At 35.4% G+C, this 25834-nt stretch overlaps 1 protein-coding gene and 1 long non-coding RNA gene across 8 annotated transcripts; one reads left to right on the top strand and one right to left on the bottom strand.

Annotated features, from left to right (window-relative positions):
• Positions 1–4940: 4940 nt before the first annotated feature.
• Positions 4941–10079, bottom strand: LOC137736584 (uncharacterized). Of its 7 annotated transcripts, none has more exons than XR_011068777.1 (6): positions 9505–9720; positions 8544–8672; positions 7882–7951; positions 7489–7658; positions 6282–6334; positions 4941–5915 (listed from the first exon to the last, which is right to left on the bottom strand). It is a non-coding gene; the product is annotated as an uncharacterized lncRNA (long non-coding RNA). The 7 variants fall into 7 exon arrangements; XR_011068776.1 differs by having other exon boundaries at positions 7528–7658; XR_011068772.1 differs by adding an exon at positions 9743–10079 and having other exon boundaries at positions 4941–7658; positions 9505–9583.
• An 8915-nt stretch (positions 10080–18994) lies between these two features.
• On the top strand, positions 18995–19518 carry LOC137736435 (ethylene-responsive transcription factor ERF095-like). Its single transcript, XM_068475701.1, has one exon. The coding sequence runs from the start codon at positions 18995–18997 to the stop codon at positions 19412–19414; it is 420 nt and encodes a 139-aa protein (XP_068331802.1). The 3' UTR covers positions 19415–19518.
• Positions 19519–25834: the final 6316 nt, after the last annotated feature.

The raw sequence follows: 25834 nt of genomic DNA, 5'->3' as shown, positions 1-25834 counted from the left end.
GGGGGTTGTTACCGGCACCTAAGCCAAGGCTAAGGCCGGCGGCGAATGAGTTTCTTGGACTGGTGTTTCAGTAAAGAGAGTTAGTTTTTTTTTTTTTTTTTTTTTTTTGTGTAGAGAGAGAACCTTCAACATAGTGCCATGACTTAGTTAAATGAAACTTTAGACTCACTTTGTTAATTGAAAGAGTACATCCTAGCCATTGTCAAATGTTAACACAACATAAGTGGTAGGATAAAGGTGTTATGCCCTGATCCCGACATACGTCTAGGATTGACGTGTGAAGCTCGGGTACAAGAGATGCGAGGAAATACAAACAAGAAATACTAAATTGAAATTCAAAATATTTACAAGGTGGTGGGATTTCTGTCACAAATATACAACTGTACAACAAAGCTAACACTCATAGATTCCTAGAAAAAGTCCTAAATGAGTACAAAGCAAGATATAAGGATAACCTAAGCACTCCAAGCTCTCTGAACTCTGACTACTACGCCAAATGCTCATCGTCTCTACTCAAACCTATGTCTTGCGCAATTGCCTCTACACTATGAGAATGGTGCATTTAACAACTCGAATAAGTTGCGAAACTCATGTAAGTGACAATAATCCGACGTATGTGATAATCATGAAACAAATCCATCGATCATAGTTTATAAACATTGATCATAAAACCATACTTTATAAAATTATAATCAAACTTGTTGAAATTCCCGAATGAGTCACCTAGACTTCTATCGGCCTTTTCTAAATCAAACCACAAAGGTTCTCAAATATATTGTTCATAAATACACTAAAAACTAGAGCAAGAGCAACACAATTTGGCTGAAGCTTACATCTCCTAAGCTTTCACATTCTAGACCAATTCAAGGAATCAATGAACCAACGAAGACGAGGGTTACGATGACCACTCAACAAACTCCAACAAGATTGGGTTCTGGACCATCCTACTACTATAAATAAAGGCACAATGGGGGTGAATCAAAGACACCTCACAATTAAATCAATCTCTCTTCTATCTCAATATTGCCGAACCCCTCTCTCTCTAAACCCTAGATCATTCAATCAAATAGGCCTACAACAAAAGCAATATTTTAATAGAAATCACATTTATAAAACCATATGCCATATTCACTGAGTATACTACCATGGAAATTTCATGGGCAATCACTATATCCCGTATTCTAAAGTTTCTCACCTGGAATCTATGCTAATGCACCCTCGAACAAAGATCAAAGTATGCACGTACGGTCGTCACCTAAAACAAATCTTAAGTCTCATTTCAGAAATTTTGTGATAAAAATGTAACTCTACGTGTACACATCAATTATAATGTTCTTGAGTGATTTGGGACCCGTTGACCAAAAGTCAACCCTTGATCAAAAGTCAACGGTAAGGTCAACAACCCTATGCAATTCAATCTGGAAGATTCACACCTCAGATTCCTGATCCGTAACTTTCTAAGGGTGTATTTATGCTTCTAGAATAACATATTACAATTTCATTACAATCCGCCAGTCGGATCTCTGCCACTTGCTAATTTAAGTGGCGTCAACTATGAAATACGTTAAAACGATATAATTTTGCTAAGAGAGAGGTCTCGAGCTGAATCCTGAAAAAAGTCGACGGTCAACATTGATAGGGCTAAGTCGAGTTGAGTCGGAGCAGAGCTTGACCTAAGATAGAGCTAACCCGAGAAGCTGGAAAACCCACTGGAATCTGGGTAAACTCACCAGATTTATGGAAAAGTTTCTAAAGCTCACAACTTCTTCATTTGTCAACCAAATTCGACAATCCATATATGGAAATTCATCTACTTAACGAGAGTATTCAATTTATACATGTTTGAAGTCCAAAAGATGACTGAAAACGGTTTGAAATTAACGAGAGAGCTCGATCTACTATAAACTCGTGGTTCGTCAGTTTTTCCTCTGCTTTTCACAAAACAAATGACATATTAACATTTCTAGGCAGAGGGAAGTAGAGTTATGTTGTTTTGGTGAGGTTTGTTCGCTGAAAAATTAAAAGATGGTGGTGTGTGGCTTTAGTGAAGGAGGAAGGAAGAAAGAGTTCGAGAAGTGACAAAGATGAGAGATACAAGAGAGAAAAGAGAGGAGAAAGTGTTCTAGATTTATTGGGAAGGGCCCCACTTGGCACACACCCAAAGGCCAAAAACAATCATATGTCCATTTAATTGTTAAATTACCAAAATACCCTCGGTGTTCTAAGACTCATAGAATCTTCATTTTAACTTGAAATTATATTCCGCTTATGCCTATGCGTCATATCAACCCGTACATTCCAAATGTGGCAAAATATGCAAGGGTCAAATACGTCGAGATAAGAATCCATTTAGCCTAAGAGGGGCATGTTCATCATTTTACAAATTTTGAAAAAAATTCTGCACCGAATATGTAAATGCGTCGAAACACTATACAATATAGAAAGTGAAATCCAGGATTGGGATTTCACAAAAGGGTTTCACCAACGACCACCCTTGATATATATAATCCAACTAAGAATAGGGTAATATATAGCATAATATATGACTCATCATTAAGTTTCTTGCACCTCAAAATAAATATTTTACAAACCTTCCGTTCTTAGATTGGACGGAGTTCATAAAGCTAAATGGAATACCAATAGCTAACATTAATTTATATTTCCTTCAATGACAATTTTTTCATTTTGTAGTGCAATGCGATGTTTCCACTTGTAAGACCAACTCCAAGGGAGAGACACAAACAAAAATATTTGGGTTTAAACCCAAAAAATGCAATATTCAATGATGAGATCTAAACTTAAAATATTTGGCTTTGGATCCAAACTAAAACCCAAATTATCTATTTATACTATTAAGAGAACCCTCCTTGTCAACTTTTTCTCCTTTTTTTCTTCCTATTTTGCCCTCACCTTTGATACACACTATTGAAAAAATGAGGGCAAAATAGTAATTTTGTGCCCTTTGACAAAATGACAATCATATCCCTATCTATTTCACCCTCCTTTTTCTTGAGAAAATGACAATCATATACTTATTTTTTCAATTTTACCCTCACTTTTGATACACAATATTTAACTAAGAAGGACAAAACAGTGATGATGTAATATTAAAAAAAATTCACTTATTAAGAGAAATTGTTCACACACACAAAGTGTGTGCTTTCTGCTAGTATATACTAAAACACAATCGAGTGTTAGCACTGTCCAACAATAGTAAAAGGGCGGAACTGCCCCTGGGCCAATCTTTTGTTTTCCTTTGTCTGGTGTGCTTCTTACGCCGAAAAGATGTTTTTGCCCGTGTTGTCTGCGTGTCCACCATCCTTATTCTGTTGGTTTGCTTTCTTGATTTCTGCTCTACCCTTTTGGTCTTGCCCATTGTTTTTTCAAATCCTTGATTCTCTCCGATATTTTGTTCTTTGTTTCGCGGGAAGAGTTCCTGATTTTATGGATTTTCTTTGTGGTCTCTGCTTCAACAGCCGTTCTACATATACTTAAACCTGGGTTTTTTTTCGGAGACTGATAAAAGTGGTTTCCAAGGTTTCCAAAGTTGCGATCCGGGCCAAGAATTCACAGTGTTAGTCTTTTCTTCCGTCTGAGATTTCTGGGTTGTGGCCGGATTTTTGGTCGATTTCCAACTCGTTTTGGTTGCGGCCGTCATCAGATCGTTGCGGAACAGATGTTATTTAGCTATTGTGTATTTTATAATGGTTGTCTTTCAAATTTTATTTTGGATTTTTGCTAGTGTGGATAAAACCATAATGATTTCATTTTGCTGTCAGTTGTGGTGCTCTGTTGGGCCTTTCTCGGCTAAAAGAGTATTTTGCATTTTGGTTGCTTAGTTAATAAATATGAAATTTTCTATCACCTTTGACGCTGCTCTTATATTTTGGGTAAGTTTTATGTGCTGCTTTTTTTCCAATTTCGAAATGCATTGATAATTGTTTAAAATGGATTTATAATTTTTGCGAAGAAATGAGATGAGAGGATTCGTTGGAATTTTGGAAAGCTTTGTCTTTTTGTCTTACGAACAGGGAGAGGAAGAGAGAAAACATTAGTTTAGATTGCAATTTTTAAACTTTGTATGCTGTTAGTGCTGGAACCTGTTCGATTTTGCCTGTTTGAAGTTTATGTTTTTAGTTTTAATTTTTTATGAAAGTAACTCATGTTGCTTACCGGGCGGTGGTTATTTTTATGTGCATTGTACGGGGTTTTAGTGTTTGAAGCCCTAGCCACATAGATTGGCCAAGTAGCTGTGCGTCCCTCTTTGCCCTTTTCGGAGCTGCCATTACTACTATGGTTTTCGCTTCTTAATCTTTGTCATAAACTACATTATGAAATTAATACGCACATTTAACTGGTGAATTTACATTTTGTTCTGGTAATGCAGATTAAACAGTAAGGAGTTCCATAAGCGCACCTCAGTGGGTTTTTCGAACGTCTTGAGCTGATTTCAAGGCTTTCCGACCACTTAGTGCGAATATAACATAGAACACAACATTTATTCCATATTAGAAAAAGCCTTAAATCAGCTTCAATACAACTCCTTTCTTTACTTTGCTTACATAACAAATTAACCAATTTTGTTTCGTTTGGATAACCTTTTGAAACATTTGGTGTCCGCATAGAACAATTTTTCAAATTTTGGTTTCTTTTATTTTTTGCCTGCTCTGTCTACGCTTACAATTTGGTTTTCTTATTGTTTTCAGCATGCGATGCTCTTTGTTTTCTGCAGCTTCAATGTACAGCCTTTAAAACCATTTACTTCAGGTAAGTAATATGACCCTTTCATTTTAGGCTTTTATTCAAAGGAAAACTAATGAAAATGGCTTGAAAACTTTGAGTTTTAATGATAACGACAAAATAAAAGGTCAAGTGAATAGTACCAAGATTGACTTTTTAGTGTAAAAATATAGTTTTTCTTTAACGTGAACAGTACCGCGAGCTTTTCGTTAAAACTCCTTTTATTCAAACAAGCTTTTATTTTCCATGTACTGCAAAAATTATCTTTGTTGTTCTTTTATACAGTTTTTTGTATTTGTTATTGCATGATCCGATGAGTTTCTTCCTAGATAACATTGTAAAACAAAAAGATCACCTTAGGAGATGATTTGTTGTACGTGTATTAGTTTATAGAACATATACATGAAAACATTGGTCAAGTTGAAGCCCTTGTTACAATTTATAACAATTTGTCCTTGTTATCAAGTGATTGGGTAAATAGACTGAAAGAAAATTTGGGCTTAAACTTTGGGTTTGGGTGTGATGATGATGATTATGATGATTTATTTATATATATATATATATATATATATATATATATATATATATATCAAAAGATGGCCGTCTTGGGCATTGAGGTTCGGACTTTAATAATTAAATTCAATAATTAATTTTTTAATTTATCAAATTAATTTCGGGTTTAATTAATCTTTATATTCTCAAAACACTCATCCTTTTGGATGAAGACTAAAAACGTTGAGAAACGCTGAGAAAAAGATGAAGTCGTACATCCCTATTGAACAAACAGTCACCTCCCAAACTTCTTAGTTCACATTCTGTCAATATATTTAGTTGCAATTTATTGTTTATTAGCATATAATTTATGTACACACACACACACACACATCCTAGAAAGTGACCCGTGCGTTGCTGCGGGAAATGTGACATGCTCATTGCTACGGGATTGAAAATTTTATGACATTATCTGTATTCAATGATTGTGGACCTAATAATTATGGACTCAGCACTGAACACCTAAATGTCATCAAACCAAAGTAAACTCTCATTTAACTAAGTTCTTAACACTTCAGTTAAATGTGAAGTTAAAAAAAGTAGTTCAATTTGACTAAAAATTATAGAGGATGGGAGATAGAAAGAACAAACAGTTGCGAAAAAGGTGTACAGTGACACTGATCCTGCAAGTCAAATATGAAAAATGTTCAAAAGAACGTAAAAGCTCAAATTATCCCCAGCATTAGTAGATTAACAATGAAGAAACAAAATTCTTATGTTTATATTGCTTGTCACTGCCAATTCAGCGTGGGAAAAAATGCAAGAAAAAAACATTTTTAAATATCTAGTGAATAAGTAAATAACAGTGAACATTACATTTAGTATAACATGAATATGCACGCGCATGGTATGGAAAAAAATTGTACAAACCCAAATCAACTATGTTACAAAACAACTACATGTGCAAACAACGCAAATGACTAAATTAGACTAAAGCCAACTAACTTCGAATTTAACCAAATCAGAAAAGCAATCACAGTCGAACTAACCTCTTCTTCCCATATGAAGTAGTGTCCCCTGTGAACAGGATGCTTTTCACCCTCTACGCACAAAAAGAACACACTGAAAATGCTTAACAACATTACAAAAACTATACATACAGAATTATATATGTATTTGGATTTTGGACACAAAGTATAGTGAATTACTAACAGATTCAAGCTTAAATTTAACAAAATAAGTAATTATGGATTGAAATCAAATTATACGATAGTTGTTAAAAAAAGCTATCAACTAATCAATCGTCTGAACCGTGAAAAAAAATTGATTTGAAAGCATCCTTTACCAATTTAATGACGCATAAAATCATTAATTCCAAAATAACCCAACTTTCAAAAACCCTAACACGATATCACATTACAAAAAACCTCAAAATGCCCAATAACTGTTCCGGATGGCACACACCAATTTTTATCATGAGAAAAAAGCAACCCCAAACCCAGATTAAGCATTTCATAAATCCTATTTACCGAAGAGAAATTTTTTTTGAAAGGCTATAAATCGGAGGCTATAAATCAAACCCGCATACACAAAACAAAACAAAATTAAACACCCGCATACACAATCGGAGGCTATAAAACAAAACAAAATTAAACACCCGCATACACAATCGGAGGCTATAAATCAAACCCCAAAATCACAAATAGAAAATCTGAACAGAAAAACCATTTGTAAATCCCAAACCACAAAAAAGAAATTGAAACAAAGAAAATTGCCAGATGATATCGATACTGTTGTAATAACACCAGAAAATACTAACAAAGATATTAATATTTTAATTTCATACCACTTGATATCATGACTCAACTTTCTTTTTGTATTTTAACAACCACCCTCTGCAATTCGTATAACCTGGTTTAGTGAGAATGTGCAGTGCAAAATATGCTCTCATCTATTTCAAGAAATCACAAAGTTTTAGCTTTACATTTAATGTGAAAAACCTAAAATTAACCAAAGAAACCCCAACATGGCTACACATGAAGCATATATAAACTAAGGCTATATCATTTTTCACTGAACAAAAAAGAAAGAAAAACATACAACAGAGACAAATATTATAAATCACATACAGTACTAACAAACATTTCGACTTTTTTTATTAGTTTTGAAACACACTATTTATAAAGATTGATAAAGCCCTATGAAAAATAAAGATTTGACATTTTTTTCCAAACCACGGTTGGTTTGAAACCCCACATCTAAACAGATTGTGACTTTTTGTTAACGGAGGCATACCACTTGCTTTCACAACAGCTGCCAAAGGTGTATGTTATCTTCAACCCTCAGATCTCTTCTGAATTAAACCACACTGCAAGCAGCAGCTAACATCTCCAAAATTATATTTTTTTTCACCAACCAGCAAAACCCTGCACGAATTTTTTTCCATCTTAAACATATGTTATATGTTAGAAAATCGTAAAACTCACCTAACTCAATCCTTAGTTTGAGTAAATCCAAAATCTCACTTGCATCCAAAGTACAACCATCCAAAAACACGAAAGCTTCTTCTGACCAAACACACACACACACACACACACACAAAATAAGGACACGAATGTCAGGCATGGCGATTAAAGTAAGTTCTCTTACCAAATAACCGAAGGCAAAAAGCATGTTAACAGTGCATCGTCACAGGTACACCGTTAGCAACGTTTCTTTCCTGATCCAAACATAAACATGAATCAATTAAAAGCGTTAAAAAAATGAAGTAACACTTTAATCTTAAAACTAAAAACCAAATGGTTATGAAACTGCCCCTAAAGGAATACATATTTTGGATTTAATAACTGGAGTTTTTCAAAACCTTCAACTAAGTGAAACTAATATACAAATAAAGTGCATACATAGGGACCAGAGATCACTGAAAACTACATGCTTAACAATCTTTGAAGCACCACAGTAAGTTAACAGTGTTAGAAGAAAAATATTATTGGAATTATTGAATGAACACATAACCGAACCCATTTTAGTTTTACCTTTGCCCAAATAATTACCAGATTTCCAAGTAATAAATCAAATATATAACTATTACTATAATGCACTACCATTTCAAATTACCATGCCAAGAGAAGGAAAAGGAACATTGTGAGGTGAAAAATATAACTAAGAGCAGAGTAAAATTAACCATTTTGATGTTCCTGTTAATTATGTCTAAAAGAAGGTCCATGTCCTGCGCATTCTTTCTAATAATTGACACAAAAGTAATAAATATAGAGCCATTTCATGTAATTCCAAGAGGAACAAACATATACCTAAGTTTTTTTCAAATGATTGGCCACCCTCTCCACAAATCCCCTGAACATAAAATTCTCATGCGCTCGTTTGCTCCATGTTCTGCCTTGCTCCCATGCGGATCCTTCTCTTTCTCCTAGTTGGAGACTCTAATTCAAGTAAAATCAAACATTCAAACAACTCATCTCTCACTTGATTGATTGGTACCAAATGAAGGCCATTAATACTTATTTGTAATTGAATTAATAAAAAGATCAAAAACACTTGAATGAATTTAACAAATCCAATTTTGGCATCTTTTAATGCTAACTGTTATCACTTTATTTTGCTATATGTGTACTTTTCATATAAAGTGCTGTTTGTACATGCACTGATGCTCTGTGTACTTTTCATATAATGGGGCTAACTGATTCAAATTTGTTAGGTTCTCACTGATTTGGCATTCACATTGTTTGCTCAAGAGAATGTTGAAATAGCAGTTTTTGAGGTTATTCACTTCTCCTTCTAATGTTTTTTTCCACAGAATTTCATCTTATTCATTACATTTAGTATAACATGAATATGTATGTGCTGATTTTAAATGGTATTAGATTTGTTAGGTATATAATTGAATCACCAAATCCAATTTTCAATCACTTAAATTTATACAATGCAGTTCCTAAAACAAAAAATAATTAAAAAATCATTTGCAGAAAGAAAATTAGAAAATTCGAACTTGATAACAGTCTACCTTAAGAAACCCCATGACCGAGTAACAGAAACAACATTGAGACATAATTTGGTGAATATATATGGTGGACAAATTTAACAACCCTAGTATTGTTAACAAAGCTTCAACCAATACAACAGAAATCAAATCAATACTTGCCTGAAATCCAAACAAAACAAAATTTGTAATTTTAGTTTCCAACACATTTAACCTTCACAGCACACAAAAAATCAAAACTCTCATCAATAGAAAACCAAAAGGAAAACTTGTACCTTCATTTACTCTGTGGGCTAGGGTGAATACTACCAGAATCCTTGAATAGTGTTCCATCTGCTAACCAAAAAGAAGCCACTGATGCGGATAAAAAAACGACAGGGTGGAAGATTCCCAGGAGAGATTTGGCAAGTTGCGCAGAGATGGAGATGGAAAAGGAGAATACAGCACGTCCCAAATTGAAAAAAGAAGAGATGTGAGAGAGAGAGAGAGAGAGAGAGAGAGCGAGAGACGAACCTGATTCGCTTGCGGAGGCTAGGGTTCCGGGTTTTAGAGAGAGCTCGAGAAATCTGTGGAAGCAGATGGAAGAGCTCTGCTTTTCCACCTTTCTTGCTTTCCCAGATGACCAACACGCGTCTACCAAAATGGGCCACAAACAAGAGAGGGACACACACGTAATTTCGCTGTGGAAGACCTACGACTTAGACATTCATAATCTTCTTCACACATAACGCCGCCTTGCAGAGACTCCGGATTTTCAAACCACTCCTCTTCCTCATTTTTTTGTCAAAACCGCAGATCTCACACCCAATTCTTTTTTTTCTCCATTAAAGTTTCTCGCCTTCATCTAACACACATCCATTCCTTCCTCCAACCTTTTCGTCGATTCTAACCCAAATCTTTCCCAACATCTTTTCACCAAAGATATCACACCCCATCCATCATTATTTATTTATTTATTTATTATTTTAGTACTAAATTAAGTAGGGGTTTAAGAGTCTTATTTTAAAAGGATAAATATGTTATTAACATTTTCATTAAATGGTAGGTGAGGAAATAAGACACCGGGATAGGAATATTACCACTCAAAATCGAGGGTATTTCCGCCCTTTCACTGTTCATTAACAATGCAAAACAATGATTACCAAACTGAGTTTTAGTATATAAATAATTTGTCATTAATTATTGATAAATTTCCAACCATATCTTTTAGTGGACCCAAATATTTAGATTGGAATTCAAGAGTTGGAGTTGGTCTAATATCCAGTCATTGTAATGCTATCTGCTAGTGATATAGCCATACAGAAAAACTTCTTAGAAAGCTCGACGCAGTCACACAGATAAAAGACATGGTACTAAATCACAAAATAACACTTAGAAACAAAATATATGGCATTACATATTCAGATGAATGATGTCAATGTGATGTAAGTTTATACGTTTGTCGTCATCACATATGTGAAGAATAAGGATACTATATTGAAAAATTATAAAGTCAAAGAACATGTATGATTTTGACAGTCATATATCTTTATGAACATCATTTTGCTTCTCCCTAATTAAACACATTTTAAACGCTTATTTTCTTGTTTCCGTGTACTTGTTCAGTTTACGAAATAAATAATGCTAAGGAGATCAAATTTTTTAAACTAAATGATGTGTTATTAATAAGAAACAAACATGTTAATCGATAATTAATTAATAATCTAATCATCTGCAACCACATCATTTAATTTGCGAATTTAGTTTAAAAAATTTGGTCTCCCTAGAATTACTCTTAGGAAATATATCAATAACAGAAAAATCTGAGAAACAAAACTAACGAAGAAACAAGAAGGCACAAGCGAATTCAGAAACATCGATTTAGTTAAAAGCAAATTGCCTCTTTGCCTTGTTATGAAATCAAGCAAAGGGCGGTTTTGTCTGCTTTGGGCACCCACTTCTTGAAGCAGTCTTCTTCTCGCTATGCATGGCCGCCTGCACTTATTACAATATTTCTCAATTATTTGTGCTTTTCTTTTCTGTCTTTCCTTTGTTTTTATTTTTGATATGGTGTCCTATGGAGCCACAAGCACTGTATAGATGCTTATCTTTGTATGGTTAACATATTTTGGTTTTGGTTGGTTCTCACTCCCCTAAGTGGTACGTACTTAGGTAAAAATTCTGATGCTACACCGAGAAAGAGTCATATCCAAGAGAAAGAGTTGGATTTGGAAGGGCATTTGTATTGAACCAATGTCCCGGGGCACTCCCAACATTTTAATATGAATGGTGTACATCTAGGCCCTTTCACATTGGAAACTTATGAAATGTTTTAAGGACTCATTATAGCATCTTCAAGTGAGGTAGTATTTGGATAGAAAAGCTAAATTTGTTATGCACCTTTGGAAAAACGCATCTTCAACGAAGATAACAAACTAAATAATTCGCAACTGACCTTGTAAATTTACAAGGTTAGTTGTTATTACTTCAAGTTTGCTAACTCCTTTGAATATGCTCAACTTCATTTGTCAATTAGTCAACAAAATGATCCCGAAGAACATAAAATAGGGCTGCAATTCAATGGCGCAAAATGCACACTGCGACCGTACGTAACAACATATAACTTCTACAACAGAATATAATAACAAGAATGTAGGGTAGCATAAAGAAAGAGAGGAGAACGTAGGGTCTTGATAAAATTTCGCTTGACAATGCTTATGTAGGAAACGATTTTCATGTGCATTCAACAACACTTTCGTAAGTAGCATTAAAATTTATTTATTTATTTATTTTTAATTCAAACTCCAAATGCTTCTAAACTGGAGCAACTCTCGTAAATGTCCTTCCAAAATCCTAACGTGACGTGGATGATCCGCCAAATCCATTGCTGACTTCACCACTTTCGTACAGCAGGATTTTATTTCTCCACACTCTTAATTAGAATCTAAAAGAAATTTTAAAAGTCTATGCCGTACATTTAAATGCTTACGTTTGTCTCAACGATAATTTTTAATTGATTTTGATAAGTTGAATGCAATCTAATACTAATTTGCACACTACAGATAGTCAATGCCATTTTCTTAAAAATACGCAAGGAGAAGTAACACAATAAACATTTTTTTAACAAGCTGAAATTACAGCGATTTTCTTCTAGGGATCTTTATAAAAATATATAGTCATGTTCAATCCAGTTCAATTATTCATTGTCTTGTTGTCTGTCCAAAAGATATGTGTGAATGATATTTGTGAAAATTTGCTCTTGAGGTAAATGATGTCTTCAATAGTAGACTTAATTTTCCAAACAAGTTATGCCTTACCATTGAAAAGGACTGTTGTTGGTCTCAAAATCCGTCTTGGCCACGAATTGAGGATTTCAATATCTCTTGGCCTCTTCTAGTTGGGGTTGTGGGCGTGCCAACTTGCAGCTTGGGGGCCGATTGAGTAAATGTGATTTGGGTTTTGTCTAACTTTTTCAAAATAACTATGATCGAAAAAGGAACGTATCTCGATAGTAGGCTCTCTATCTTTTGTGTTATGTGCAAGGACTTGAAAGGCGTAATTAATCTTCGACTATGGGTCTTGTGACGGGATGGGTGAATTCATATGTTCTTGTGATGGGCAAGTGATGTGGTTTTTACCACCTACAAAAATGGGTTAAAAACACTTAAAAATTACTTGAAAGAAAAAAAAGTTATTGTAATATAAACGGCTCAAGTAAAGTCATTCTCAACAAAGATTAATATGAATAATTTGTATTTAAAACCAACTCTGAATTAACTATTCAACACAAGAATTTAAAATTTTGAAATTGCAAATTTTAAGTAATAAAAATAGAAATTAAAACAATTGAAATTGATTTTAGTGGAAATCGGCAGCCAGAATAAAAGCAAGTAGTTTTGGAAAAATCAAATATAAAAGTCACTAGGGTTTAGACATTACTATTAACAATCCTATGTAGTTCTACCGATTACTTATGAATTACCACATACTTGCTTTGAAGGTTAGGTTTTCCTAATGCATATTCTACTCGTGATATTCAAACTAGCTAGAACATATATCTAATAACATGCAATGCGTCTGTGATATTCAGAGCAAATATGAACATGCAAGACTTATTAAGCTTTGTGAAAACGTTTAGAAAACCATGCAACCCTTAAGAGCGCGCTATTCGCCTTAAAATTACAACTGTCAATCACAAGAAGCCTTTCTCAGTTTCAAGGTGATATTCCAACATAAATTGCATCAAATTAATTGTCTAAATATCCTAATGGTAGCTACACATTAAGACATGTAGATAGTTTAAACACGGTGATTAATAATTCAAAGCAAGCATGCATAATTTCATAAGTACATCGAAAAGGAACTACTTATTCATGCTACGGCTTGTGGCCTCACCCTTGTTGGAAAATTTAATAATAATATTATTATATTAAATTTATTAATTGAATGGAAATTAGAAGTGGAGCCTTTTGGTAGAAAGGTATGTCTATTTAAATGAAGTGTTGCAACTTTTGACTCTTCATGAATAGTCACATGTTTTCTAAAGAGGTATCACAAAATTCTATAAATAGGGAAGGCCCCTATAAACATTAAAAGAACTTTTCATTGTTTACATAATCATACATAGAGCGCACTAAATATTAGAGAGTCTCATTGAATCCATATGAGAGAGTTTTCAACACAATCGTGGTTCATAGAGCCTTGTGATTTGGAGTGCTACTATTACAAGGACGTGGTCGTTGTATCTTGGGAGACATGTGCCGATCAACCATGAGCACCGTAATGGGACGTAAACTTGTTTTAAGGACAAAGTGTCCAACACTTGCCTCGACCGTATTTTCTAGGTTTTTCTAATCCATTATATCATGTTCATTTAACATTGGTTACTCATGTGCGTGCATTATTGTGATATATAATTGCATGAATTATTTCTTGATTTCTATGTGATTTATTATAGCAATTAGACCCTAATTATTCCAACAATCTTAAGACAAGTTTAAGGTTTGATTGCTATGTTTGTTTGAGAACAATATTCTATCGTGTATGATTCTGCGTGAATTTTCTTTTTCATGGTAGAATGTTTTGGTTTCTAGTTTTAAATAAAGCAGTACATATGTTAACTGTTTCAAAATGTAATGCAAATTAATTTGATTCAAAAGATGCCAACTTGTAACCTTTCATCATTAGTTAATTGAACCGAATAATCGTTGCATGTTTATTGGTTTACTTTTATACGTGTTTTAAGTTTGGACTGATAATTTATTTTAGTGCAATGCCTGTTGAAAAACACTCTAATTGGAATATATGTCCTGCATGTATGTTGAGATATGCATATGATGACGCGTGCGTGGTAAATTTTTAGTGTGAAGTGTTCGATTGTATGTTATAAAATCTGGGAAATTATTCACGTGGGTTCCATATTGGTGATTTGCATATATATCTTTATAACTGATATATTTATAGAAGACTCGTGCTGTGTGTATACACTTATTTGTTTTAATTTTAAACTTATATTTTGTGGATTTGTTAACTAACTCATGCATTAAGATTTGGGCCCTGGCTGATAGTAAGCGATATACATGGTGTTCACACCTTTCTGTGAATGCAGTCTCGTGTTTCTTATCGGTTTAACAGATGCAACGATTCGAAGCATGGAACTAAAGAGATCCTTGGTCCTGCCTGAAGTCAATCTCTCTTTCGAATGTAAAATGACTAAATTTCCAAGGTTGGATGTAGAGGACCAAAGGACAAGACTGGTGGTTTTAAATTTGGCAGAAAGGCACGATCACTTTGTATGCATCATTTAGTCCTTTTCTATACTGCAACTATTGACTTACAAAGATGGTGTTTGGGAAGAGCTCTGTTGTTTCAGAGTTCTGTGAACATCCACTAGAGCAAGCAGGGCAATTAAATAATGCAATGATGCATTCCTTACGAACAACCATTTTTGTTTTTGAAATGAAAATTAAGTCATTTTGTTTTGCATGTGTGTTACTCTAGATCATTGTGCCATCATTTGGCTTTGTTATTTGAGTAGATGCACGTATCTCTGGGTGAAAAGCCATTATGTGATGTTCGTTGCAGAAACTACAATGATTTCCACAAATGCTTGAAGCGGTGCTTCATACATATTACTGTTTCATGTAAGATGATCACAGTGATCACCATTTGGTGGTTGATAGTTATCACAAGGTGATGACTTGGCGAATATTACAAGCATATGCAACTCTTGGTAAAAATGTTAAGAGTGTGCGAATGGCATAGTTTCACTATTAATTTCCCACAAGGAAAGAAGCAGAGATTGCATCTTTATTATAGACACTGTCTCCCGCAAAGGGAAGTAAGGTAATGACAACTACTTCCGAGAAGGGAAGTACATCGGAGAATAATGTTTTGACTTCGAGGTGTGACAACTGAAATGGTGTTATCATTGATCAAAGGAGATCCTAGCCATTCGAACTCGATAAGTTTATAGGTTAAAGGCAAAGTGCCAAGACATGTTTCTTTGGAAAGGCTATAGTGAAAATTTAGGCCATAACTACTTCTTAAGTATGATGAATGAGTAATTGATAGCATTAAAAAGCAAACACAATGTAAGGGAATTGTGGGGGTGGCTTAGCTATTTTTGAAAAATGATATATACATAAGAATACTAGAAAAGTAAATTACTTCTAGAAAGAGATAATAAATATGTGGTGGATTAGTTCACTAGACGGTTTTAAATTATCACTTAAACTCTTGCAATTTTTTAAGGTATATTGAAAGGTTGGAGATCTTCCAACAAATACCTTAAATATGGGGGATGTACCTGAGTATTAGCAAATTACTTTTTGAGTCATAACTGTTTTGAAGGACTTAACGTTGGAAAACAACTACTCTCGAATGAAATATAATTTCATAAATGGAAGTGCGCACCATAAGTGATAGTCATCAACCTAGTGGATCCAATTAATTAAGGGTTTGACTAGAGAGTAAGTTATATCATCGAGGGGAATGGGTTAAAAGCCTACGTCTTAAGAATCACCATAATGGCAACCCAACCTAGCTGACTGGAGATCCCAAGATCTAGGTTCAAAGGGACAACCGAATTGTGGATGATTCAATGGGAGCATTGCGGAGATTACCTCCTACCCACGTCCTATGATGAAACAGTGATATCTGCAGCGTATTTAGGATAAGCTTTGCTTTTAATGATTTCTATACTTTGAAATAACAAGTGGGGTACTGCAGGATACTCTTAATGGGAAGTCAGCTATCTTGAGTGAGGAATGGGGCCGTTCCTGTGAGAATTTTTTGAAGGGCTTAGTTCTCTAAAAACACTCATAAGAAACCAAGAATTGTTCAGGGCCAAAATGAACACAACCGAGCAACCAGGGGTGTTTGGAAGGGTATTGTGTGATTGCTATTGTCTTGGTTTACACAAACGGTTGAGCAGTTCAAGACATCGCGTTCATTGATTAGCCAAGTAAATCTGATTGTCATTCACTACGGAAGGTTCAAAGCCAAAAGCCACCTATCCCGATGCGGTACTTTTCCTACTGAATTCTCTCTCTAGTGTCTGCATTGTCATTTGCGTAGTGTTGAGTCAATTTCCATTCATGTGGGGGATTGTTGAAAAATTTAATAATATTATTATTATATTAAATTTATTAATTGAATGGAAATTAGAAGTGGAGTCTTTTGGTAGAAAGGTATGTCTACTTAAATGAAGTGTTACAACTTTTGACTCTTCATGAATAGTCACATGTTTTCTAAAGAGGTATCACAAATTCTATAAATAGGGAAGCCCCCTATAAACATTAAAAGAACTTTTCATTGTTTACATAATCATACATAGAGTGTACTAAATATTAGAGAGTCTCATTGAGTCCATGTGAGAGAGTTTTCAACACAATCGTGGTTCATGGAGTTTTGTGATTTGAAGTGCTACTATTACAAGAACGTGTTCGTTGTATCTTGGGAGACATGCGCCGATCAACCACAAGCATCATAGTGAGACGTAAACTTGTCTTAAGGACAAAATGTCCAACACTTGCATCGACCGTATTTTCTAGGTTTTTCTAATCCATTATATCATGTTCGTTTAACATTGGTTACTCATATGCATGCATTATTGTGATATATAATTTAGACCCTAATTATTCCAACAACCCTAGCAAAAGGACATCAGTTATCCATAATCATAATTGAAAATCAAAATATTATTAAGAAGAAAAGATAGGAAACACTGTTGTAGTAAAGTCGAAAATCACCAAAAGTTCCTCAGCTGAATTCTCTAAGACAAAAACGTTCTCCGCTTTAAGGGCTCCAAAATCAACATGTAAATAGACCTAGAAATCTGAGGCCTACATAAAATAAGTCTCCCAACAAATCTGGAATCCCTATTGAAATAATAAACTAGAAAACACAATCATATTCTAACTTGGACAATCTCGACTCGAACATGCCCTCACTCGACTTGAACGAGGGATGACAAATCTAGGTCCAAATATTGCCCCTAGTCTCCTGAGCCTCAGCCTAGACGTCGAGTGGCTGTGAGAATAAAAATATCTCATGCTTGGATGTTGGATTGAACACCGCTCCGCCAAAGGGTGAGTTCATCCGAGCGCATGATATATGATCAAACACCTGTGAATCTCCTTCTACCTGAGCACAATTGATACGCAGTCCGACTGGGCGAGTCGTAATGCTCAGAGAAGCCGTTGTTATAAACTTGCGGCTTCTACTTACAAAACTAAAGAATAACGTAAGAGAACATCTTTGTAGCTATAGTCTGACCGTACATATTCTTTCCAAAACTTATCTTTAATGCCTTTTAGTGGTGGAACATGATGCAGTGATTCCCAAATGGCACCTAAGCCGTATAGCTCATCATGACCCCACTCAAACTAGTGTGCTAAATGTTTCATACGTGTGACAATCAGGTACCGTATAGGCTTTACAAACTATAAGGCTTATTTTTAGTTGCGTCCGTGAAACTTTATTTTAAGTTTATTTGTCTAATGTAACTCAACAGTTACAATCTGAAACTCAAAATTCGTTTCACTTTGACTCGTGAACTAAACTTATAGGCCACCTCCTTAAACATATGTGAGACTCAACACCCAATAAAATTATGTCCAATAAAGTTGATTATAAATCTTCATTATGCGTTAACATTCAAGAGGATATTCAGTTTAAAAGAAATTGAAGGGATGAAAAAAAAAGAAAAAAAACTTATTAGCTTGCCGCACAAATCTAAGATAATGTGGAGTGAATTTTGAGTTTTATAAAGACGACTTTCAAGTTTCTGGGAACAAAATGGAATCAAAATTGAGTTTTAGAAGCAAAGTAAAACGAACTTTGAGTTTCAAAATGTAAAATAGTGACTTTTAAGTTACAGGAAGTAATTTGAGATTAAAATCAAGTTCTAGTTAAAAATAAGCCAAACTATAATTTTGTTCTTCATGGGTTAAATTTACAGAGATAGATTTGCCCCTTGCCCTTTGCCCTTTTGCCTATTTGCCCCTTGCGAATCAAACATCCACAAACAAAGCCAAACGTGGGAGAAGACCAAAAAGGGCTTCTGGACTCCATAGCCATCACACCTTGACCATCCGGATACATTGGATTCATGGGTATATACAGTACGTATGGTCACGCGGGAACCATTTCTCAGCCATATTTTTGACACGTGGACAAATTGGGCCCCTCATGAGTTTTTAGCACCACATCCTAAATGTTCTTTTTAACTCGTATAAATGCTGATTCCACAATCCATAGTCTGGCCATGCAACCTACACATATATGAACTCCAAAGGGAAGGACATGGAAGAGAAGGAAGCCAGAGAAGTTCGATACCGGGGTGTGCGGAGGCGGCCATGGGGCAAATATGCAGCGGAGATTCGTGACACAAATAAGCACAGCGCGCGTGTTTGGCTTGGGACTTTTAACACAGCTGAAGAGGCAGCTAGAGCATATGACAGAGCGGCTTATGCCATGAGGGGTGGCTTAGCCATTTTGAACTTTCCTAATGAGTACCCTTCGGCAAGTGGCGGTTCTTCATCGGCATCGGCTAATTTTTTATCTTCTTCGTCTGCAATGCCTGGGACTATGCAGGGGCGAGCTGGTGGTGAGCAAAATGAAGTTCTTGTGTTGGAGTATTTGGATGATAAGTTGCTAGAGGAACTGCTTGATTGTGATAACCAAAAGAATAACCAAGAATAAGGAGATTGATTATTATCTCTATCTTAATAAGCAGTTACCCACATCAACGTCAATATGATGCTTCTTATCTTTTTGGTTGATATAAGTAGATTCTGATCATCAACTTTTGCATGCATTTACTTGTCAATGAATAATAAAATAAGTCGGCAAGCTTTTCAAGATATGGTGATTTTCTACGTACCAAAGTATATCATCTACTTACGGCTAGGGTTGTTTGTCCTCCTCGCTGTATCGATTCTCTTCTATAAATAAATTTGCCTGTTTCTGTCCATGATATTGCACGATACACATTTATATAACTGACATGACTCATTAGCAAGAGTTCATTCGAAAATAATTCTGTAGAAAGTGGTACATACAAATGTAAGTGAACAACCTAATCTGCTCCTTAATTTGCTCATTAATCGCAGACCCAAGCTAAGCAAGACATGGAAAAACACGCTAATATATTTGTAGGTAAACAAGCTATTCTGCTCCTTTCCAACGTGTGATTAATTAGATTTTTTATTCTGGACATTTGATGTATGCGTATTAAGGTATTTGTAGGTACGGAATTCAGATATTCATCATGTTAGGGTTACACTAATATATGCATGTTATAACGTTATCAGCACGGATGAATGTACTTTCATTTTGTATTATGTATAATTCATAAAACTCTACTTAACTCGAAAATCAACTTTGATCTAAAAAGCATATCATATGCGGATTACAATTTAGTCCCCTTAAAACAATTAATATGAAAGGTGTCTACCTTTAATCTCCTAATAATATGGGACTTGGAAACTACACATTTCTTTTCATCCCTGTAATCACTTAATAATAATATGCAGGGTGTAACTTAAGTCTCTTACCATTCTCTAAAATGTAGAAAGAATGTAGCTGTTTCATAAAAAAAGAAAAGAAAAGAAAGCATGTAGCTGTTCTTAGCGCGCAGTTTGGAAAAATTCTGCAAAGTATGTACAAATATAAGGAAAAAATAAACTCGGGAGAATTGTATAATGAATTAACTGTTACGGTATGTTTAGATGAGGGACTTCTGTTAATCTCAAGCGGTTGAGTCCAAGTTCATAAGGAATGAATAATAAAATGTGATAGGGAATTTGTTAATCTCTCTCGCCGAGCGGGTGGGGGGCGGCTTGCGGTGGGGTTTAAATACATATCGAATTATGAAATACATCATTCATAGTAACATACAATTTCTGAGTTGGTGGATGATAGCACCCATAGCCTTTTTGACTCGCGGCATAACCGATGAAGGCAAATCGGAGAGCACAATATTTGAGCTATGTGGATTGAGATGAACAAACTCAGTACAACCAAACACATATGGAGGGATTGGTTGTTGCTGGCGCTTGAACATGGTTCATCAGTGCTTGTAGAGGAGTCCTAAAATTCAAAGTAGTCAAGGGAACTCTACTGGTGAAAAGTGTACAGTGGAAAGAGCTTCGCCCCAATACGTGAGTGGTGCATGACTTTCCAATACAGAAGCCCGAACTATCTCAAGGAGATGACGGTTTTTTTTGAAATGTGTAGGGACAAGTGGTTTGATGAACAATTCCACAATTAGCTGTTAAATATTTCTTCCAATTCGGCACCCATGTATTTGCCCCCATTATCACTTTGGAGAACTTTAACTTGTGCATTGTACTAATTCATGGCCATCTTGTGGAATTTGTAAGACAACTCATACACTTCACCTTTGGTTTTCACAAGACAAACCCAAGTCATATGGGTACAGTCATCAATAAATGTGACAAACCTTCCCAAAATGGTACATTTAAAAGAACCCCAAACATCTGAATGAATAATTATGAATGAAACATAACTTTTATTCAAACTTGATGGATAAGAAGTACGGTGGCTTACTTCAAATATCCAAATGAAACATGCCCCAGACAATGATGCCATACCCAAATCTTTGATTGTCTCTTCTTCCTCTCAAATTCATCTACGGACAGAGCTTGAGTCAACCATCTTTAAGTGTTCAACACCAGTCCAGGTAATACAACTACCCCCACCTAACTGCTTGCCCAATCGTCTTGTGAGTCCGAATATCCTTAAACACAACCAAAAATCACAATACAACATAAGGCAAGGATTATATGAGCAATAGAGAGCAAATTGTGATTGAGAGATGGGACTATGAGGACATAGTCCAAGCTGCAAACTGAGGGTATCAACGAGAGTAATGGAACCCTTGTCAATAGGCAGTAACAGGATTGGGAGTCCCATTTGCTATTGACACATTGGTTTTAGTAGATGGTTCTAATAGGTGAACCTGTCTATAATCACATGTCATATGACCTATGGCTCCATAATCAATTATCCAACTACTACTCGAAACAAATGCAGAATCGTTAGAAACATTCCCGACATTACATGTTGTAGCAGCTAAAACAGATGCTTGATTGTTCTCGGGATTCTTCAGCAACAACAGTTTATTTATGATTGGAATTTTGTTTTTGTGGATCCCTACTATGATCCCACCACTCTGGAAAGCCCACAATTTCTTAACAGCGAGCCTTCGAGTGACCAGGTTGACCATACTGCTCATAAACCTCATTAGAAGGATGATGATTGGCCTTACTTGTTCTCGAAGAACTGGTATGGTTGGTAAGACCAGACCGATCATGTTGACTTTAGTGAGGCCGATCTTGGGAAGACCGGTTACGGGAAACCAGTGCAACGAAATCATTGAATTTGGTGTTTTTGTTCATGGTAGTTCGTCTTAGAGCATCATCACATGCATATGCATCCTCCAAATCATGGACAGTCTTTGGGTAGGATTTTTCCAAGAATCTATTCAATTCGGAATCCAAACCTCTGAGGACAATATGGATTCTCTAACGCTCAATCAATTTTCGATACAATTTGACATCTTCATTCTTCATAGCCACCTTGTCGCAATGATCCAATTCTTGAAAGATCTTTGTCAACTCCCCATAATAAGAGCCAAGAGACTGTCCATTCTGTATAGTGGAGAAAACCTTTTAATTCTAATACTTTAACGTCATCCATTCCATCATAGAATTCTTTCTCAAGTCCACTCCAAATTTCACGAGCAGTTTTTAATGAGAGAAAATGTTGTTGGTGTGTAACCCTTCAGCCGAGACTTGGAGGCAAAGAAACAATTCAAACCTTTAGTTTAATATTTGTTTCAAGTTTAAATTAGAGTCGTTGGATCATAGTCCATGTGGCTGTTCTCACTTGTATCTAGCTTAAGTCATAGATTATAACAAGTGGCATCATCTCATATGGTGATAGCAATTAAGGGCTGAGATTTAGTTTAGTATGATAAGTGAAGAATCTCCCTTCCTCTTCCATGTCTAACGGTAACAGCCTCACATGTTTGTTATGAGGGAATATCGAAATCAATTCCATCATCATTCTTTAAAAATTCTCTTTGCCATTTTTCTAGTTTTCCTCTCAGACCTTCATCAAGCTTTTATAGAAGCACATTGGATATTCCCATACTCTAACATGGCCTTAAAGCCAGGTTCCATTGTCTAAACTGGGCGTGAAATCTGTGAGTGTGATTGAGCTGCATTTTAAGCTCAAAATCAAATCTAAAAATTATGCGATTTCTTGAATCCAAGGTCTAACATGGCTGGATCTAGTATCGCTGAGCTTAGAGCTCCAGTTTTTAATGGAGAAAACTACGAGTTTTGGAGAATTCATATGATGACTATACTAAAATTGTATGGTCTATGAGAGCTGGTTGAAAATAGGCTTGAACCTCCAGATTCGAAGGATACGAAGGCTGTGCTCGATGAAACGAAAAAGGAAACGATGAAGTTGGTGTCATTCAGTGAGACCTTGATGAGAGATGTTCGCGCATTTGGAATGATCCAATGAGCTGTCTCAGATCAAATCTTCCCTAGAATTGTGAATGAAGAAACATCCAAAGGAGCTTGGGATGTCTTGAAGAGCGAATTCAGATGGGACAAACAAGTAAGAAGTGTAAAATTGCAAGGTTTACGTAGAGATTTTGAGTCTATTCATATGAATGAAAATGTACAGAGAAATCTGTCTTCCAAGGTGAAAATGGGCACATGAGAAATTGTAAAAGTTGAAGGAAAATGAACCTTGGTCATTGAAACCAAGTTGGGAAGAAAACATATCCAAGAAGTTATGCTGGTACCTAAACTTGAAGAAAACCTTCTCAGTGTAGGTCAAATGATGGAACATGGTTATTACTTGGTGTTTGAAAGAGATGTTGTGAATGTGTTAGATGGATGGACACTGGACAATCTAGTGGTTAGAGTGCAAATGACCAATAATAGATGTTTTCCATTGACAATGATGTCCGCAAATCAGCTTGCACTAAGAGCAAGTGTCACACATTACTCTCAGACGTGGCATAAAAGATTGGGACACCTGAATGAGAAATGTCTCAAATTGCTTGAAGAACATGAGATGGTGCATGGATTGCCTCATTTGGAAATGTCAACTAGTGTATGTGAATGAATGATGATAGGAAAACAACACATGGACTCATTCTACTCTGAGTCAACTTGGAGAGCCAAGTATCCATTGGAATTGATCCATACATATATCTATGGTCTAATGAAGGTTGATTCTCACTTTGGAAACAAATACTTTATGTTATTCACAGATGACTGCACTATAATGACATGGGTGTACTTTCTGAGATATAAGTTTGGTGCACTTGAGTGTTTTAAAAAGTTCAAGGCAATGACAAAATTACAATATGGTTATAAGGTGAAATGTCTCAAAAGTGATAGAGGAGGAGAATTCATTTTTGCAGAATTTGATAAGTATTGCAGTGATCTAGTGATCCAGAGACAGTTGGCTATGACCTACACTTCCAAGCAAAATTGAGTGTCAGAGAGAAAGAAGCACATTCACAGGGTTTTGACCTAAGAAATGACCTAAGAAAAGAAGCACATTCACAGGGTTTTGACCTAAGAAATGAAGTGCAAGTGAAATGAAGTTTTGCCCATATGTGTTTTGGGCAGAAGTAGTGAACACTACTGTTTACTTGCTTAACAGATGTCCTTCCAAAGCTTTGGGAAAAATAACTCCATTTGAGGCATATAGTAGCAGAAAACCAAGGATAGCTCATTTGAAAATCTTTGGTTCACTTTGCTATGTGCACATCCCTTCTAATCTCAAACACAAGTTGGAAGAAAACAATCATAAATGCATCTTTGTAGGCTATGGTGGTGGTGAAAAAGGCTACAGATTGTTTGATCTGATTTCAAGGAGATCATTCTGTCAAGAGATGTTATATTTGATGAGAATGCTTCTTGGGATTGGAACTGCACTACAAACAATGAAGTGAGATTTCCCTTCTATCAAGAGATGTTATATTTGATGAGAATGCTTCTTGGGATTGGAACTGCACTACAAACAATGAAGTGAGATTTCCAGTTCTCACTGAGCATCAGAATGCTACTAAGATCTGTGATATTGGTAAGAGTTCTCATTCTGATAAATTCACCACTTTTCAAAGTGAAAGTATGACCGAAAAATCTCAAATATATGATGATACACCTAAAAAGTGGAGAAGTGTAAATGAAATCAGTGCAATATTTGGATTATTGAACTTGAAAGTTATGATGATGCAGCCAAGGATGACTCATGGATGACTGCAATGGAAGCTAAGTCAGAAATGATAGAGAAGAATAATACATGGCAGCTAGTTAAGAGACCATTTGATAAGCCAATCATTGGTGTCAAATGAGTGTATAAAACCAAACTCAATTTGGATGGTACATTGCAGAAAAATAAAGTTAGATTGGTAGCTAAAGGCTATCCACAGAAGCCTGGAATTGACCACAATAAGACTTATGCCCCTATGGAAGATTGGATACCATAAGAACCTTGATTGCACTTGTTGCACATAAGAAATGAAGTTTGTACCAGCTGGATGTGAAGTCTGCTTTTCTTAATGGAGTTCTGAAGGAAGAAGTGTATGTTGAGCAACCACAGGGTTTTGTGAAAGAGAATGAAGAAACTAAGGTGTATAAACTAAACAAGGCACTTTATGGATTGAAGCAGGTACCAAGAGCTTGGTATGATGAGATTGATGCCTACTTCAACAATGCAGGTTTCAAGAAGAGCTCAAGTGAGGCAACCTTGTATGTTAAAACAAGTGAAGACTCATGTATCGTTATTGTCTTCTTATATGTAGATGATATTGTGTACACTGGTAGTAGTCCGCAATTACTTGAAGAATTTAAAGATGACATGATGAAACACTATGAGATGATAGATTTGGGTTTGTTACACCATTTCCTTGGAATGGCGGTACTACAAACTGATAACAACATTTTCATACATAAAAAAAAGTATGCACATAAGCTAATTAAGAAATTTGTGTTAAAAGATTGCAAGACTGTTGCTACTCCATTTGCAGTGAATGAGAAATTGAGTAAGGTTAATGGTAGTGAA

This window comes from Pyrus communis, chromosome 6 (assembly GCF_963583255.1).
Source record: "Pyrus communis chromosome 6, drPyrComm1.1, whole genome shotgun sequence".
Lineage (NCBI taxonomy): Eukaryota > Viridiplantae > Streptophyta > Magnoliopsida > Rosales > Rosaceae > Pyrus > Pyrus communis.
This window is presented reverse-complemented; position numbering and strand designations above follow the sequence as displayed.

Coding starts and splice junctions, on each gene's coding strand:
- LOC137736435 (XM_068475701.1), top strand. CDS start 18,995: ATGAACTCCAAAGGGAAGGACATGGAAGAGAAGGAAGCCAGAGAAGTT.